General features: G+C 66.3%; 1 protein-coding gene across 2 annotated transcripts in view; it reads left to right on the top strand.

Annotated features, from left to right (window-relative positions):
- Positions 1-11,494, top strand: part of MEGF6 (multiple EGF like domains 6) — an 88,196-nt gene extending 76,702 nt beyond the window's left edge. For both annotated transcript variants that reach the window (XM_042952528.1, XM_042952529.1), the window contains 20 exons: positions 1,113-1,238; positions 1,816-1,947; positions 2,026-2,154; positions 2,259-2,390; positions 3,110-3,238; positions 3,316-3,444; positions 3,687-3,815; positions 4,248-4,376; positions 4,637-4,765; positions 4,989-5,117; positions 5,257-5,385; positions 5,536-5,667; positions 5,771-5,899; positions 6,492-6,620; positions 7,620-7,748; positions 7,921-8,049; positions 8,364-8,492; positions 8,584-8,712; positions 9,265-9,393; positions 10,885-11,494. In XM_042952528.1, coding sequence (XP_042808462.1) covers positions 1,113-1,238; positions 1,816-1,947; positions 2,026-2,154; positions 2,259-2,390; positions 3,110-3,238; positions 3,316-3,444; positions 3,687-3,815; positions 4,248-4,376; positions 4,637-4,765; positions 4,989-5,117; positions 5,257-5,385; positions 5,536-5,667; positions 5,771-5,899; positions 6,492-6,620; positions 7,620-7,748; positions 7,921-8,049; positions 8,364-8,492; positions 8,584-8,712; positions 9,265-9,393; positions 10,885-10,949 — 2,522 coding nt within the window. In that variant the 3' untranslated portion in view covers positions 10,950-11,494. The remainder of the gene's footprint in view (positions 1-1,112; positions 1,239-1,815; positions 1,948-2,025; positions 2,155-2,258; positions 2,391-3,109; positions 3,239-3,315; positions 3,445-3,686; positions 3,816-4,247; positions 4,377-4,636; positions 4,766-4,988; positions 5,118-5,256; positions 5,386-5,535; positions 5,668-5,770; positions 5,900-6,491; positions 6,621-7,619; positions 7,749-7,920; positions 8,050-8,363; positions 8,493-8,583; positions 8,713-9,264; positions 9,394-10,884) is intronic.
- The last annotated feature ends 6,013 nt before the right edge of the window (positions 11,495-17,507 follow it).

The raw sequence follows: 17,507 nt of genomic DNA, 5'->3' as shown, positions 1-17,507 counted from the left end.
CATGCATATTTTTTTGGGAGTGATGGGCTCCCCACTCCTGTCGGGTCTGGAGAGATTTACCACCCCAAATGCGTGTCTGCCGGGCCCCCTGAGGCCCCACGGGACAGCTTCAGCTGGTGCCGTCACCGGCCTCCGTCCCCTGGTCCCCACTGCGTGGCTGCCCGTGTGCGCCTCCGGTCCTGCTCAGGTGCCCTTGCCCCGGGGGCGGGGGGAGGCGGGTGTGCGCCCCGCCCAGGACGGGCCCTCAGGACAAGGGTCCGCAGATGTGTCCTCAGTCCCAGAGCCCCCTCCAGGGACTCCACCCACCCCTCCGACACTCTGCCCCAGGGCAGGGTGCTTGCTCCCCACTCCCCCAGGGCACTTTTTGATTCCTTGGGCGTGGAGCTCGGCCCCACAGCCCATCCCCTCCAGGGGCTGCGCCCTCCTTCCTGGACCTGCCAGAGCTTTCCTGCGGCAAGGGGCAGAGCTGCAGGGGGGCCCAGGGCTACTGTGGGGTGTGGGGGGAGGCCGTGCCCAGGCTGGTCGGAGGCTTAGGGCGCCCTGGGCTCTGCGTGTTCTCTCGGGGAGGGCGCAGAGGCTCCCAGCACCTGCACCCACAGAGCCTGCCGTCTTCGCCCCTCAGCAGGCTCTCTCTCCCTGGTCTTGGCTCTTCCCCCAGGGTCTTGCTGCCCCTCTGTTGGGCAGAGGAGGAGGGGGCCCCAGGACTCTGGGAGGCCCCCCCCACCCTCCTAATGTGTCTGGCTCCCACGGTAGCCCCCATCCTGCGCGGAAAGGGCCACAGGGCAGGGTAAAGTGGTGTGTGTAGAACCCTGCCTCACCCCAGCCCGTACTCTTTGGGGATCTGAGGCAGGGGGCCACGCCTGTCCTGGGCTTCCTGGCTGGCGGGGAGCGGGGAGGAAGGAGGGCAGAACTGCCTCCGGCTCCAGTGTGCTTGGGAGCCCGCAGAGTCCTCCCTGCGCCCCCTGCCCCCAGCAGGCCCCTCCCTGCCGGCATGCTCTGCGCCCTGCCTGTTCCTATGACCACCATGGTCACCCAGGGGACTCTGGCTGTGCCCAGCAGCCCCACTGGGGTAGGGGGTTGCTGAGGCCCCACCTACCTGTTCCTTCCTGCAGAGTGCCCGGAGGGGACGTTCGGTGTGAACTGCTCGGGCTCCTGCTCCTGTGGGGGGGCACCCTGCGACCGGGTCACGGGGCAATGCCAGTGCCCTCCAGGGAGGACTGGGGACGATTGTGGGGCAGGTGAGTGGTAGCAGTGTCCTGAGATCCCCTCCCCACTGCGCTGCACAAGGCTGGGTGGTCCCAGCCCGGACCGTGTTTGGGGACCCCAGCGCCAACTGAATTTGGGGACCCCCAGCCCTGGCCCCCGCCCTGGAGGCCTGCAGACCCCGGCCCCATCCTCAGCAGCTGAGACCCCACGCTGAATCACGCTTGGGTCTGGGGGTGGGGACCGAGCTGACCTACGTGCACCAGGAGCCCGTCAGCCACGGCGACGGACCGGCCAGCCGAGCCGCCTGCCCTCCCTGTGGGCGGTGCTGTGCCCTCTGGGCTGCCGGCGTATGGGGGTCTCCCAGCCTCTCTGATGCACTCCCCATTTTGCCTGTTGAGCTGTCCTGGGGCAGGGGCTCCTCTTTGGAGGTGGTCCTCTGCAGCCTGCAGCCCAAGGAGGGGCTGGGGGCTCCCATGACCCCTTCCTCTCCCTCCCCTGGGCCGGCTCAGTTGGTGCCACCGCTAGGCTGGGACACAGGGTCGGTACCGTGCTCCCCCGGGGCAGCAAGGCCCCCCGGGGAGACTGACTGGCTGTGGTGGGGGGGGGTAGATTGTCCCGAAGGCCGCTGGGGGCTGGGCTGCCAGGAGATCTGCCCTGCGTGTGAGCACGGTGCCGTCTGCGAGCCCGGGACCGGAGCCTGCCTGTGCCGCCCCGGCTACACGGGCAGCCGCTGCCAGGACGGTGAGTCCCATGTCCCCTCCGACCTCAGACCCTAGCCCGGGCGGCCCCACCCACCGCTCACGCTTCCTCGTCCTGCAGCGTGCCCGGCGGGCTGGTTTGGGCCCGGCTGCCAGATGAGGTGCTCCTGTGCCAATGACGGGCACTGCCACCCGGTGACCGGACGTTGCAGCTGTGCCCCCGGGTGGACCGGCCTCAGCTGCCAGAGAGGTGTGTGGGCCCGGGGCCCGGGGCCGGGCTTGTAGGGGGAGGAGGAGACGGGATGCTTGCGGGTTCTGCCGGGCCTGTGCGGGCTGACCTGGGTTGTGTTGCAGCCTGCGACAGCGGCCACTGGGGACCCAACTGCAGCCACACCTGCAGCTGCAGTGTAGGCCACGGGAGTTGCGATGCGGTCAGCGGCCTGTGTGCGTGTGAGGCCGGCTACACGGGCCCGCGGTGTGAGCAGCGTGAGTCCTGGCCTGCTCACAGCCATGCTCCCACGCATGTGCATGCACGCACGCAAGTGCTGGGGGCCCTAGTCCTGGGATAGGCAGGGGTCCCCTCCCCCAGCTCCCCCTGCCCCCCAGCTCCCCCTGCCCCCCAGCTCCCCCTGCCCCCCAGCTCCCCTTGCCCCCCCAGCTCCCCCTTGCCCCCCCAGCTCCCCCTGCCCCCCAGCTCCCCCTGCCCCCCCAGCTCCCCCTGCCCCCCGGCTCCCCCTGCCCCCCCAGCTCTCCCTGCCCCCCAGCTCCCCCTGCCCCCCAAACTCCCCCTGCCCCCCCAGCTCCCCCAGCTCCCCCTGCCCCCCAGCTCCCCCTGCCCTGCTGGGCCCAGGCAGCCCCCATGTACCTGGGCCTGAGATACAGGCACACCTGGAGCAGCAGACAGGGAGAGGTGGGGTCCGTTGCACCCCACGGGGCACCCGGAGGAGGGGGGACCAAGAGCCACGACCTTCTGCGTGTGCCCCCCTACAGCTGGGCCCAGGGGGTCCAGAGTCATGCCTGGGGCTCCTCTCCTGGGGGCTCAGTCCTTAGCGGGCCGGGCAGGGAGGGGGTGGAGGCAGGTAGATGAGCCCCTTGGGGACTGCCCCGCTGTCCCGTCCCCCAGCTCGGATGGCAGAGGCACAGGCAGGTGTCTGTCCGTGTCTCCCCACCTCCGGCTGATGCTGGGCGGGGGCTGCACGGCTCAGGGTGTCCCCAGGGCTACTTTGGGCCGGGCTGCGGGCGGCGGTGCCAGTGTGAGCACGGGGCAGCCTGTGACCACGTCAGCGGGGCTTGCGCCTGCCCGGCCGGCTGGAGGGGAACCTTCTGTGAACGTGGTGAGCTGGGCCGTGGGCCGGGGCTGGCGGTGGGCCCCGTTTCCTGGCTGTCTCCCATCACCGCCCGCTCTCCGCAGCCTGCCCGGCGGGCTTCTTCGGACTGGATTGCCGTGGCGTCTGTGACTGTGTCGCCGGAGCCTCCTGTGACTCCGTGAGCGGCTCCTGCCTCTGCCCCGCTGGCCGCCGGGGCCCCCGCTGTGCCCAGGGTACGAGAGGCCCAGGCGGCCCCGGGGGCTACAGGAGGGGGGCCTGGTCCACCGGGCCAGACCCGCATCTGGGGCCTCATCCTGGGTGTTCGACGCTGCCTGGTGGCCACCTGGGAAACGCCGCTTTTGCCCACAAGGGCCAGCATGTTGGTCTCTGTGGCCACCCTGCCTGTGCCCACCCTGCCTGCTGCAGCCCCGGCCAGGGCCGCTCCCCAGGCCCCTGACTGTCCCCTGTCCTGCAGCCTGCCCAGCCCACTCCTACGGACACAACTGCAGCCAAGCCTGCACCTGCTTCAACGGGGCCTCCTGTGACCCTGTCCACGGACAGTGCCTCTGTGGCCCTGGCTGGCTGGGCCCCACTTGCCTGGAGGGTAAGCCCTCCCGAGGAGGGGTCCTTTAGGAGCAAACAGTCCCACGCCGGGGAGTCCGGAACCAAGGATTGTGTCAGCCCTTCAATGAGCCGTGCAGGGTCACGTGGGCATGGGATGCCAGTGACGCGGGTTTCACCGGGAGCGACGGGCAGGGAGGACCGGGGCCTGTCACACCCCCACGGGGCCCGCGGCACCTGGGGGCGGCAGGAGGGTGCCGAGCCCCCACCGAGGTGGGTTGGGGGCCCAGGGTGGCCTGGGGCAGGTTATCTTACACGCAGCCCTGGGGGAGGCCCTCCCCACAGAGCCTGGTGTTGGGTTTTGGGGTGGCTGGAAAGCACAGAACCACCAGGGCCAGCCCTCGACAGGGGAGAGGCGTTGGCCCTGCTGGGCTGACTGGTGGGGTGCTGTCCGCCCCCCCACCCCCTCCTCCAGCCTGCCCCTCAGGCCTCTACGGCGAGAACTGTCAACATTCCTGCCTTTGCCAGCACGGGGGCACCTGTGACCCTGTCTCAGGCCACTGCACGTGCCCAGAGGGCTGGGGTGGCCCAGCCTGTGAGGAGGGTGAGCATGGGTCAGGCGGTAGAGGAGGAGGAGGGACCCGGGGTCCGGGGTGGGTGCCCCGAGTGTCCCGGCACGCCTCCCCGCTCCGACCTCCGTGGGCAGAGGCGGCTTCCTGCTGCTGGGGGCTGTGGCCCCAGACCCGTAGTGTGACCAGCCCCAGGCACCCCTCCTTCTCGACGTGGGGTGCAAGGCCCTGGGCGGGGTGGGGGTCTCCTGGGCGCGGGGGACACAGGGCACTCCCGGAGCACTGTACCCTGCAGAATGTCTCCCGGGACACTTCGGGGCCGGTTGCCAACACAGTTGCAGGTGCCTCAACGGTGGCCTCTGTGACCGGTACTCAGGCCGCTGCCTCTGCCCAGCCGGCTGGACCGGGGACGAGTGTCAGAGCCGTGAGTGGGCCAGATTGGGGGCCGGTCGGGGGAAGTCCGGGGGTCCCCTCTGGGGCCATCAGGGGCTGGCCTCGCTGCCTCCCTGCAGGGTGGAGGGCCCGGTGAGGGGTCACTTGGCAGGTGGGGGCAGGGGCGGCTGTCTGAGCTCCCAGGGGTCTCCTGTGGGAGGGCTGGGGGGGCCCCGCTTGAACCCCTGGAGCCCGACCCAGCCCTCTGCCTGCAGCCTGTGCCGAAGGCACGTTTGGGGCTCACTGCGAGGAGCGCTGTGCCTGCCGGCGGGGAGCCACCTGTCACCACGTCACGGGGGCCTGCCTCTGCCCCCCGGGATGGAGGGGCTCGCAGTGTGAGAACGGTGAGCCCCTCGGCGCCGCTGCACCCGGGGGCCCCGCTGCTCGGGTGGGGGTGGGCCCTGACGCCGTGTCCCCCCTCCCCCGGCCCGGCCCGCGCCGGCCCTGGGGCTCCCTGCCACCCCAGCACATGGCTTCCCGCAGCCTGCCCGCGTGGCCGGTTTGGAAAGGACTGTGGCCAGCGCTGCCAGTGCCCGCCGGGCTCTGCCTGCCACCACGTCACCGGGGAGTGTCGCTGTCCAGCGGGCCTCACGGGGCCCAGCTGCGAGCAGGGTAGGTGACCCCGCCCGGGCGGGCACGGGGCTGTGCGTCCCCCTGGAGCGGCACCCCCACGGGGGGGAGGGCTCCGCAAGGGGGGCGGCTCTGGGGCGGACGGAGGGGGCTCCCGAGCCGGGCCGGGACCGACCTCCGCCTGCGCCCCAGCCTGCCCGCCAGGCACCTTTGGGGAGCGCTGTGGGCAGAAGTGCCGTTGTCCCAGCGAGAACCAGACCTGCCACCCCGCCCTGGGGACCTGCACGTGTGCCGCTGGCTACCACGGCTCCGGCTGCCGGCAGCGTGAGTGCACCCGGCCGCCCGCCGGGCCGTCCTTGGGAGGGCTGCGCACTGCCGTGGGCCTGGCCCAGCTCCTGGCCCCAGGCAACGGCTCCTGTCCTCGCAGGGTGCCCCCCTGGGCGGTTTGGACCCGGCTGTGAGCAGCCGTGCGGGTGTCTCCACGGGGGCTCCTGTGATGCGGCCACCGGGGCCTGCCTCTGCCCTGCTGGATTCCTTGGGGCCGACTGCAGCCTGGGTGAGTGGTTGGGGCGAGGGCTGGGTGGCTGGCTGAGGGAGGGGGTGGCTGCCCTCTGTGCCTTGGTGGGCAGGGCCCCTGACCATCTGCCCCCCCCCCCCCGCCCCCGATTCTCCTGCTGGCCCCAGGCTGGGCTAAGGTGGGGGGTGTCAGTGTGACCCCAGTGTCCCTGCCGGCCAACTCTGTCCCCTTCACCTGTCCCCACTCTCCCCCCCTCCCCACCCCAGTCCCCCCAGCCACGTCCAGCAGGGGCTTGTGGACCTCTGTGCAGAGGCCGGCCAGGCATCCAGCTGAGAAAAGTGCCTTTCTCTGAGTCATGTGGGGACTTCCCGCCCATCCGGGAGCCTGGCTGGGCTGGTGGGGGTGGGGTGGGGGCATCGGTGAGTCACTGTCGCCGCAGAGCAGGCCTGGCCCCCAGCAGACCCGTGGGTAGAGGGGAGATGCCAGGGCGGGCGGGGGCACGGGAGGAGGTCGCCTCTGCCCCATCCGGGCCAGACACAGGGCTCCCCCTGCCCCTTCCCGTCCCTGGGCCGACGTGGCAGAGAGAAGGGCAGCCGGCAGCGGCGGCCACCCTCCTGTCTCCTCCCGGCAGCCTGTCCACAGGGCCGCTTCGGTCCTGGCTGTGCGCGTGTGTGCAAGTGTGGGCAGGGAGCGGCCTGCGACCCCGTGAATGGCAGCTGCACCTGTCCCCCAGGGAGGACCGGCCTCCACTGTGAGCACGGTGAGCACGGACTCCACCCACCACTGTCTGTGTCAGCCCTTGGGAGCGGGGCCGATGGGCTGGAGCCATGGGTTCCCCAGGGGAGAGAGACCTGGGTCCCCAAAACCGGGTGGTACGTTCATGCTGATGGTCTCTGGCGATCCCAAGGGGCTCGTGGGGGCCGAACAAGTTCCAACCTGGACCCTCCCAGCAGAGGGTGGGCAGGTGGGGGGGGTGGGGTCAAGCAGCTATTTCGTCTGAGGACAGAGCCAGCTTCCTGGCTCATGGCCCCTTGGCATAGCATCCCGCTGGCCCTTTCTGCTGGCCCAAGAGGCCAGGGACCCCAGGTAGAGGGACGTCTGGAGCACGAGGCATGGGGGAGAACAGGGGTGGCTTGTGCCCATGATGGCACCCAGACCCCACGGCCACAGCTACAGCCCCTTGGCCTGGCCCCCACACCCTGGTAGATCTGAGCTCTCTGCTTTTCTTTAGTCCTCCTCAAGGAGTCAGTGACAAATCCCCATTCTTAACCAGCGGCAGTAAGGAGTCATAAGCCTTATGGCCCGGCTGTAGCTAGGCTGCGTCTTCACCTCCAGGGGAGTACGGCAGCCACGGTCAGTCGTATTACAATCAGAGGCCACCGGAGGGCATGGCAGCCCGGCCTCCTCCTCAGCCCAGAGGGTGTGCCTGTGCGGAGGGCCAACGCCTCCAGGAAGGCTTCCCTGACCACCTCCTGCCAGCTGGGCGGGCACTCCCGTGCCCTGGAGGCCGATGGCCCCTTTCATCCTGATCGTCCCTGGCGCCCAGCCAGCCCTGGCATTTGCTACCTGAGAGAACGGATGAGTGAACAGGACACGGCTCGTGTCACTCCCTGGCGCTCGTGTCCCTGGGGGTGGAGACCGGCACCGGCAGGCCCCAGAAGGCGTCTGTTGAAGGAAGGTCTGACGTGGTGGGGACGTGTCCCCAGAGCGTGTCCAGCCCCGGCCAGAGCTGTGAGCAGCGCCTGACTTCTGCCTCCAGGCTGCCCTCGGAACCGGTTTGGCATAAGCTGCGAGCACGCGTGCTCCTGCAGAAACGGGGGCCTGTGCCACGCCACCAACGGCAGTTGTTCCTGCGGCCTGGGCTGGACGGGGCCGCGGTGTGAGCTGGGTGAGCTCCCGGGCGGCCGGAGGGTCAGGGCCTCGATGGGGGTGGCTCTGGGCCCCCTGGAGAGCGTGGGGCTTGGGGGGGGGCTGCCGCGGGTCTGGGCCAGGCTCCCGAGGCCGCTGGAATCAGGCTGGTGTGGGGGGGGCCGCCCCTCACGTCCCCGCTCTCTCCGCAGCCTGCCCTCCCGGTCGCTACGGTGCCGCCTGCCGCCTGGAGTGCTCGTGCCAGAACAACGGCACCTGTGAGCCCGCCACGGGCGCCTGCCGCTGCGGCCCCGGCTTCTACGGCCAGGCCTGCCAGCACCGTGAGTCCTGGGGAGGGGACCCCTGCCCGGCATCCGCCCCTGCCACGTCAGGGCCCACCTGGGCTTCCGTGGCAATGGCCGCCGTCCCCGTCCCTCCCCGCGGGGCGGATGGCTTGGGGCCTGGCCCCGCTCACCGTGGGAGTCCGAGGCCAGAGGTCTTGGGCTCAGGGTCCCGTGTGAGCCGGCGGACCTCCCACCCGAGCCCCAGCCGTGATGGGGGAGCTCCCCAGGCCTGGGAGGGGGAAGGGGGGACGCGAGCCCTTTGCTCACTCTGGGCCAACTGAGGTAGGGACTCTAACGCGGGTCCCCTTCAGCCTGTCCCCCTGGCTTCCACGGGGCTGGCTGCCAGGTGGCGTGTGAGTGTCAGCACGGAGCCTCCTGCCACCCCGTCAGCGGCCAGTGTCTCTGCCCCGCCGGCTTCCACGGCCAGCTCTGCGAGAGGGGTGAGTGCTTTGTGCTCCCGCGTGCGACCCTGGCCCTGTCCAGTCTGGCGCGGGGACCGGAGGGGACACCGAGCCCGCTGCCTCCCAGCAGGGTGTGAAGCAGGCTCATTTGGAGAGGGCTGCCGCCAGCACTGTGACTGCGAGGCCGGGGCACCCTGCGACCCCGTCACCGGCCAGTGCCTTTGCCCCCCAGGGCGCACAGGGGCCACCTGTGACCGTGGTAAGTCTGGGGTCCCGCTTGGCGGGGCACAGGTGTGGGTCTCTGTCGGTGGCGAGTGCTGCTGGTGCAGGTGGAGCCTCAGCTGTGCTCCGCCCTGGGCACCTCTCCCCCCTCTGTGGGGGGCAGCTGCTGGAGGGGGCGCCCAGCATGAGGCTCCTGCTCAGGCTCGTCAAGGCCCCACACTCTGCTCTCTGGCCAGAACGGGGGCCCGGCTGGGCGGGGTGGAGACCTGCCTGATCCGCCAGCCTGCCCGGACGGAGGAGGGGCCGCACACATGAGCTCACGGTTGTGCGCTCAGCTTGACCCGGGGAGGGGCGTCCCTGACCGCCAGGCCCCCTCTGCCAGCCCCAGGGCCGAGCGGGGGGCGGGGTGGTGACGCCGGGCAGGTACCCGGTACCTGGCGCTTTCTGGTGTGGGAGCTCACGTGGGGCGGGAAAAGCAAGGCCTGGGGCCTCCGCTGCCTCACGCTCCTGCATAGAGGTCCTGGGTCCCCTGGGCAGGGCAGGTGGGCGGACCCTCAGGCCTGTCTCCCCTACTTCGTGCTGCCTGCAGACTGCAGACCGGGCTTCTTTGGGCCAGGCTGTGCCTTGCGCTGTAGCTGCGGAGCTGGGGCCGGTTGTGACCCCGTCAATGGGCAGTGCCACTGCGTGGACGGCTACACTGGGCCCACCTGCCAGCAAGGTGAGCCAGGCTCCCGAGGGGGTGGAGGGAGGGCAACATGCTTCTCAGCCCCACCCCCGGCGTCCACCCCACCCCTGGCGCGGGCCCCATCCCTCGTCCCCACACACGGCGCCCCTGCGAGGACATCACCATCCCAGCTGGGTAGCCCTGTTGTCCGTATGGCTGCTGATGGGCGAGGTGCGGACCGTGGGGCCGGGTTTTGCCACGCCAGCCGCCCATGGCGGCCCTAGACCGCGGCAAGGGTGGGCTCAACCGCCGGGGCAGGGCTGAATGCATCCGCTGACCTGGCCCTCCACCCCTCCCCTCCTTGCCCTGCGTGTGTGAACCAGAGCGTGATGGTGCGCCCGTGTGTGTGTGTGTGTGTGCATGCGTGTGCTGCAGTCTATATGCTAACCCGTGTGTGTGCACGCTGGTGCGTGCCCGTGCCCATGTGCACGTCGGTGCCTGCCTGCACCCCCAGGCAGTGAGGGAGGGTTCAGGAACTGCACCTTGGCCCCTCAGCCCCCTGGGGGGACGTGCGTCTGCAGGCAGAGCTCTGCGGTGCCCCTGGGGTTCCGCCGTCAGCTTGCCCAGACCCAGCCTGCTGAGGGGAAGGGCTGTGTGTGCTGAGAAGGTCGTGCCTGGGGCCCGTCTGGGGCCGGTGCGGACGGGCTGTGCACACAGGTGAAGCCAGGAGCCAGGCTGGGTGGGGATTCCAGACAGGTCCTCGGCTGGGAACCCCAAATGCGGGCCGGATGTTGTGCAAGCGTGCCTTGGAGCCTCTCTGAGGCCGCCCTGGGCCCAGGAGTATTGGGAGTCCCGGGGGCGGGGTCTCACGGGAGGCGGGATGGGGGCGGGGCGGTGGAGGCGGGGCTTGCAGGGCTGCGGCTCGGGACGCAGCGCCACCCATGGCGGCACCTGGTGGTCGGCTGTGGGATTGCGCCGCAGGCCCTAGGGCGGTCCTAGCAGCCTGGACAGGTGGCAAGGGTCTGGGACCTGTGTCACCCCTGAGCCCGGTGCGAAGGAGGAGAGGCGAGGCCTCCCTGCCTTACAGTTCTGGGCCCTGCTCGCTTTCCTGGAGTGGAGCGGCTAGCTTCTAGTAAAACCCCTCTCCATCCAGCCTCAAAGTCCCTCTTCCCAGCCCAACGTGATACTGGCCTGGGGGCACTGGGGGCTTTCATTTGCAGAGGGAGGGCCCTACAGGCCTAGGTGGCAGAGAGGCATTTGCTGGTGTCACTGGTCTGTTACCAGGAGACTGAGGCCAGAGGAGGGATGAGGATTGTGCACGTACTTACTTATAACCCGGGGCCCACAGGGTGGCGGGCAGGCCAGAATCTGGACCTCAGACACGGGGCGGTGCAGAAGCTGGGGGGGAAGGGCTGGGCTGTCTCCCCTTCATCGGCCTGGAGCTGGAGAGGCAGGAGGGGACACCTGAAGTGGGAGCCCAGAACTGGCCGGGTCGAGAGTTTCCCCGTGCCCCGGGGCTGACCCTCCCTTCCCCTGCCCCTACAGCGGCCTTGCAACCGGCCTCTGACGGACCAGCACCTGGGCTCAGCAGCAGGGCACAGAAACACTAGTGCAGAGGCAGCCGTCAAGCAGGCCCGTCTCCCAGGTGCTCTGGCGACGACTGAGGAGGTCGCCCGTGGGCCAGGACTCCAGCCGCAGCCTCGTCCCCGAGGGCCGTGTGCAGCCACGCAGCCCCTCGCTCTGCAAGGATTGGCCTGCACGGGGAGGGAGGCCCTGGCCGGCCCAGCCGCAAGGAGCCCGGACGAGTGGACCGGCCCTACTGGCTGTGCGTGCTGAGCAAGCCCGCCTCCCCGGGTGGGGACTGAGGTGTGGGCGCAGGTGCGGCAGGGGACCCCTGCCCTCCGAGGTGGTTCTTTGGTTCTTCTGGTGCTAGGCCCTGGGACTGCTGTGGCCCGGCCTGTTCTCCTGGAGCCGCAGCCCACTGTATTTATGTAAAAGTATTTATGGGCAGCTGGACACGCCCGCCGCACCCTGGGCACCGAAGGCTGCCCGTCCCCTGCACCATGAAACCCTGATGCGGGACCTTGGGGCTCTGAGGGGCCTCTGGGTGGGGGACTCTGGTACATGTGAAACCCAGTAATTTAAGGAAGAAGCAGTCGCTTCCTTGTGATCTGTGTGCTCCCTGCTTCGGGCTCGCTGTGGTGGCCTCCCGGGTGCGCCCAATGAGTGTGTTCGGACGGGGATCCCCTCCTGACCGGGAGGCCCCGTCTGCCCCCCCCCCCCCCCCCCCGCTCCCCCAGCGTGTGGCTGGCACACGAGGAGGGTTGGAGTTTGTCCTGGTTCCTGGTGCCCTGGAGGGGCACGAGGGGGCTGGTCTGTGCGTGGGCCCCTCGCGGAGGAGGCTGGCCCGAGGGCAGGGGTGCTGTGGCAGGGGGCGCAGGCTGGGCACCCACCCCTCCTGTCTTCAGAGCGGAAACGGTGGAGGGGTGAAGAACATCCAGTAGAGTGGGCTGCACCCAGATGGTCAGGCCGGACACTTAGGGTCGGGGCTGTAGCCCCTCTGCCCTTCCCTTCGACACCAGCCTAGCTAGCTGATCCCCTCAGGGCAAAGCATCTCATGGAGCAAAGTGACCCACCCTGTCCCCTTAGGCAGACACCTAGTGAACAACCCGTGGCAGAGGAGATCAAAGGGACGGGCCACTGTGTTAAGGTCTTAAAGTCCCAGGAGGGACAAGGGGGGACAGATTGGTGACGTGATGCAGGAAGCTGCGTTCGCAGGAGGACCGGTCGTGAAGGCTGGGGGTGGAGCTGTGCAGGGTGGGCCGCGCCTGGAGGCTGCAGGGAGGCTCCTAGAGGGAACAGGGGATGGGGACAGGGGACCGGAGAGGACGGTTAGCAGAAACAAGGGGAGTTGTGAACATCCTTCTAATTGAAGTTCTGGAACAAGGAGGGAAAAAATGACGGAAGCAACAACAGAAGTTGTCCGGCCAGAAGGTGAACCGTCTCAGACCAGAAGCGCTCCACGCATAACACAAAAGTAGAAGAGCCAGGATCCCAAGAATTTTAAGAAAATCACCAGCAAAGAGAGACTCTAAGACGCCCAGAAAAGAAGGGAAGTCCTGGTGACGTCAGACTTGACGGCAGAAACTCGGGAATTGAGGACCGTGGTGCTGTTTTCAAAGCACGGATGACGCTCGAGATTGATGTTACTGTTCAAGCGTCTGGAAAACAAAGTCAGGGTTCTTCTTGGGTCTCCCAAGTCCCCACTGGGTTAGCCCTCGAAAGCCTGATCTCAAGATGCACTCAGAGGACGCTCACCAGCAAGGAGAGAAAGCCTAGGAAGGTGCAGTGAGATGTCCCCACGGTTCCCGCCTGACCTGGTAACAGAATCAGGTATTCCCATGAGCCGGCAGCAGAGACCCCGAGAGTGTGTGTGGCAGGGGTGGGGAGGGACATCAGCAAGCCACACGCAGCGGCAGGTGAGCGCAACTGAGTGCAGACATGTGGTAACAGGCTAGGTCACTTCCTGCCCGGAGGGAATGTCCTCTCCGGTGGAAAGTGGAGAAGGAGGAATAATAAAGCAGAGTGAGAAGGTAGATTAGCAAAGCCTTGTAAGTGGTTACAAAGGACATCAAAACACTGATCCGTGGGTTGCGTCAGACCTTATTCTGTGGTACTTTAACTGTCAAAGACCTGCCTCGAAGGACAAAAACATAAGCTTACGAAATAAATCAAAAGAAAGCCGGGGTAGGAGTTTCAACGTTTCTGGGCAGAAAGCATCGTAAGTGACTCTATAAATACATGTACAGATAAATGCACGAGACAGTAGAGGCTCTGAAGTCCGTAAAAGTGACCCTATAACAGGGTAGAAATAGACTGACGGTGGGTGATTTTAACGTGTTCCTTAAAAAAAAAGCACATTAAACAAACAGGACATAAGCAATGATAAAACTTTAATAAGCTTTAACATGCGTGGTATATATGTAAACTTATGTTCATATATTTGTATTCTTATGTACAGAATTTATATTCGTGTATATAAACTTTACATTCAGCAAGTGGAGAATGATGGGGCACTTAGCAAGCCTAAAATTCCATTGAAGATGAGTAAGGAAGAAAAAAACTAGCAAGGCTGATGATACTAAAAAAATTTTTTTAATGTTTTATTTATTTTTGAGAGAGAGAGAGAGAGTGAGCAGGGGAGGGGCAGAGAGAGAGGGAGACCCAGAATCCGAAGCAGGCTCCAGGCTCCGAGCTGTCGGCACACAGCCCGACGCAGGGCTCAAACCCACAAACTGTGAGATCATGACCTGAGCTGAATTCGGACGCTCAACCGGCTGAGCCACCCAGGCGCGCCTTGATAGTATTTTTAAACGCAAAGAGAAGATACAGGAGGAAGGACTAAGTTACAGACGCAACAGAGAGGAAGACCTAAAAATGATGTTAAGAATGATTACGTATAAGTAACAGAATTTTTAAATTTTTTTTTAACGTTTATTTTTTTGAGACAGAGAGACAGAGCATGAACAGGGGAGGGGCAGAGAGAGAGGGAGACACAGAATCCGAAACAGGCTCCAGGCTCTGAGCTGTCAGCACAGAGCCCGACTCGGGTCTCGAACTCACGGACCGTGAGATCGTGACCTGAGCCGGAGTCGGACGCTTAACCGACCGAGCCACCCAGGCCCCTAAGTAACAGAATTTTTAAAAAGTGGGTAAGTCTTGAGGGAAGATACGAAACGCCAGGACTGGTGCTGGTGGAAATATACACTTGCACAAACCCACAACTTCAGTAAATACAAGTAGTAACGGAAGCCGCCGCCCGCGGGAGGGCCTGGCCGAATGCCCGTCCGGGTGGTTGGTGCCAGAGTTGCAAGGCCCCGTGAAGTTGTCTAATGGGAATTGTTCCGGAAGCTCTCTGAAACTGAAAAGCAGCTCACCTCATTCCGTGAGGCCCATGGCAACCTGGTTCTGAAACCGGGTGAGGGCGGGGCAAGCAAAGGAGATGACAGATCCGTCACGGGTGTGCACAAGTCCTAATCCCAAACACGCACCGCTCCAAAATGCTCGCAAAGTAATAACCTGATCCAACGTGAATTGCCCTGAAGACGGCGGGACAGCATAGCATCACAAAATGCCTCGACGTGTTTGTGAGACGAGGAATCAGATGATTGTCCGACAGGAGCAGAAAGAACGTTCTATACAGTTCATCTCTTCAGGAGGTGAGTTCTTGGAGGCCCGGGTGGCTGCAGGGAGCTTTGGTGGCAGTGGTCACGTGCCGAGAATCTCTCTCGAGTCTGGTGGAGAAGCTGAGGGGGTTCCGATCTCTAAGCGACACGACGCTGGCCAGCCCTGCCCGCCTAGCACCCCGCCCCCACCCTCCCCGCGGCCTGCATCATCTGCATCCCCGGCCCTGACCCGAAAGCCCCCGTCTCTGGCTGTCCTGCCCCAGGAGAACACAGTGCGGGAGACGGGACTCCGCTTGCTTAGTGCCGGACCCCCTAGGGCCCAGGAAACACTGCAGAAGGAGTGGAAAGCCGGAGTGTCTCCTGCCCCAGGCCCCAGCAGAGCTCTGTGGCTCGGGCCACACTTGGTGCGAGCGAGACACTAGAATGTGAGGCTGTGGGGAGGGAACCCCGTCCGGTGGTCGGGGGGCAGGACCAGGGAACAGAAAAGGGCCGACAGACCAGTAAGGATCAGCAGGGCGGGGCATAAAAATCGTATATAGCATATGAAATGTGTAAAACCTATAAAACTCAATCGCGCTTCAGCGGAGGCCGTGACCAACTAGGAAACAACGCAAAGTAAGGCACCCTTCACCTCCCCAAGAAAACCTGTCAATGCCAGCAGATTAATCTGGCAAGAGGATGCGGGAAGCCCTGAACCAAGTTAGGAGAACAGACCGGAGAGCTCCCAGTCTGATGTGACCCCGTGCCCACAGAGCTCCATGATGGCCCGGCAGGGGACAGCTGGGGTTGGGGGTCCGATCTTGGGGATACGGACAGTCACCAGGGGTGGCAACGTGAGCGAGATTTGTGGACGCCCAGGGCCAACGGAGGTAAGGGCGGAAACACTGACCTGCGCGTTGAGGGGGCAAGAGTCGGGGCTACGGGGGCTCCCATCGAGTTTCAGGGACTGGGGAGCCCCAGGCACTGCTAGGGTCCCGCCGTGGACACCCAGGGGCACTGGATGTCTTCAGGGCTGTGGGCCTGGCCACGGTGTCCCCGCCAGCCACCAGGGGCACTGGATTGTGGGGGGGTGCCCTGCAGAAGGCCTTGGAATGTTTCGGAGTGGTTGTAATAGGTGGGTGGGCGGGGACACCTCGGTGTCTGTTCACACTGGGCCCCACGGGGGTTGGCTGATGTCCTAGGAAGCCCACCGACCCCAGCAGCAGGCCCAAAAGGGGCGGTGCGGCTGGCTGGGAGGAGGGGCTGGGCTAGATTGCTTCTGGAGACCCCTCCCCAGCAGGGCAGGTGTGGCAGAGTTCAAAGAACCCCCAGGAATCCGGGGGTGGGGGGCAGTGCTGGGCACTGCCATGGAGGAAGGGTCGTTTGGGGTCTTGAGACCTCAGCTGGGCTAGAGGGCAGATCAGAGCCATCTCTGGGAGGGGCGGGGTCCCGGCTGGCCTGCCCCGCCCTCAGGAAGGCACCTCAGGCTAAGCGGAGGCCCCTCAGAGGGTGTGGAGTGGGCACTGGCCCTGGGGGGAGCCCTGGCCTTCCACACTTCACCGCCCAGCCACCCCCCGCCCACCTGAGCCCCTCCAGGCCTCCAAGCCGCCAGGGCCCTGTGCTTCTGGAGCCTGCTTTGAGGGGTTCCCGTCCTGGGCTGGTCTGGTCTGGCCCTGCCCGGGTGGGCCCAGCCCCTCCCCCGGGGTCCTGGGGGGTCCTTCCTCCTGGCTAAGCACCTTACTCCTTGCTTGGGAGGACGAGGGGGCTCCAGCCAACCACTGTGCAGACCGAAATGGGCCTGAGGTGGCGTCCTGGCCCCAGGTCAGGAAGTCGAGGGCCTGGTCTCAGGGCTTTCCAAACCCTCTTTGCTCCATTAGCCGGAAAGGTACCGGGCAGAGGGCGGGCAGTGGACAGGTCTGCCCTCCTGAGGAGCTCGGGGGTCGGTGGGGAGAACGAACAGGCGGGCTTCCTTCGGGGGAGCTGGGCTTACACAGAAAGCCGCCCCCACCCCTGCCTGACACACACACACACACGCGTGTGCACACGCCCGGCCTCGGCTGCCAGCTTGCCCGCACAGCAGTTCTGGGAAAAGAGCCGGGAGTTAATCCAGCTCACAGGTGGGCAAGTCGAGGTCCCAGATTCCCACCTGTGCGGTTAGTGGCAGGACCTACGGGGGGCTGACTCCAGTGACCGGACCCTGCCGCGGTCCCACCGCCCTCTGGTCGTGTAAAATCCCTGCCCGGGACCCCAGACCCTGCTTGGGCTCTGACCTAGGCCTGGTCCGTCCGACCGCCTGCGGCCATGGAGGTCACCCTGGAGGTCGGTGGGGAGGAGGTGCTCACCCCTCCCGGCATTATATTTCTCCCCCAACCCCATTCGGTGGGCAGAGCTGGGACAGCTCATCCCCACCGGGCCCTCCAACTGGCTCCGGCCGGCCTCCCCTCCCCACCTGGCCGGGCCCAGGACCGGGAGAGGCACAGCTCAGGGCCTGCCTGATTGCCCCCTTCTGGCTGCGAGTGTGGAGCTGCCCCCCTGGCTTTCAGACCGGAGCTCCAGCGGGATCTGGGCAGATTCTTGTCATAACGGGAGCCCCCACCCCAAGGACAGCACTGCCCGAGCCGAGAGGGGCCCTGGGCGTGGATAGACTCTTCCCCACCTGCACGTCCAGGTCCTGGGGGGACAGATGGGCCCTGAGGGAGGCGGGGGTTGGTGGGACATCCCAGAAGAGCCCCCAGACCCACTAGCCAGACGGAGCCCAGCAAAGGAGTGTGTGGGGACAGGGGTCAGGAGCCACTGGCCTCGCTCACCAAGCTCCAGGCGGACAGTCCGGCCAAGGCCACAGACGAGCACGGGGTGACCAGGAACAGGGGGCCGGACACACCCCCGGGACCCGGCCCAGGTGACCACGCGCGGGGAGCCGGTCCTGGCCGGTGGCACCCTGGGGATGTTGCAGGGACTGCCCTGGCCTTCCCCGAGGCGCAGGCTCCCATGGAAATCCAGGCG

This window comes from Panthera leo, chromosome C1, assembly GCF_018350215.1.
Source record: "Panthera leo isolate Ple1 chromosome C1, P.leo_Ple1_pat1.1, whole genome shotgun sequence".
In the NCBI taxonomy this organism is placed as follows: domain Eukaryota; kingdom Metazoa; phylum Chordata; class Mammalia; order Carnivora; family Felidae; genus Panthera; species Panthera leo.
This window is presented reverse-complemented; position numbering and strand designations above follow the sequence as displayed.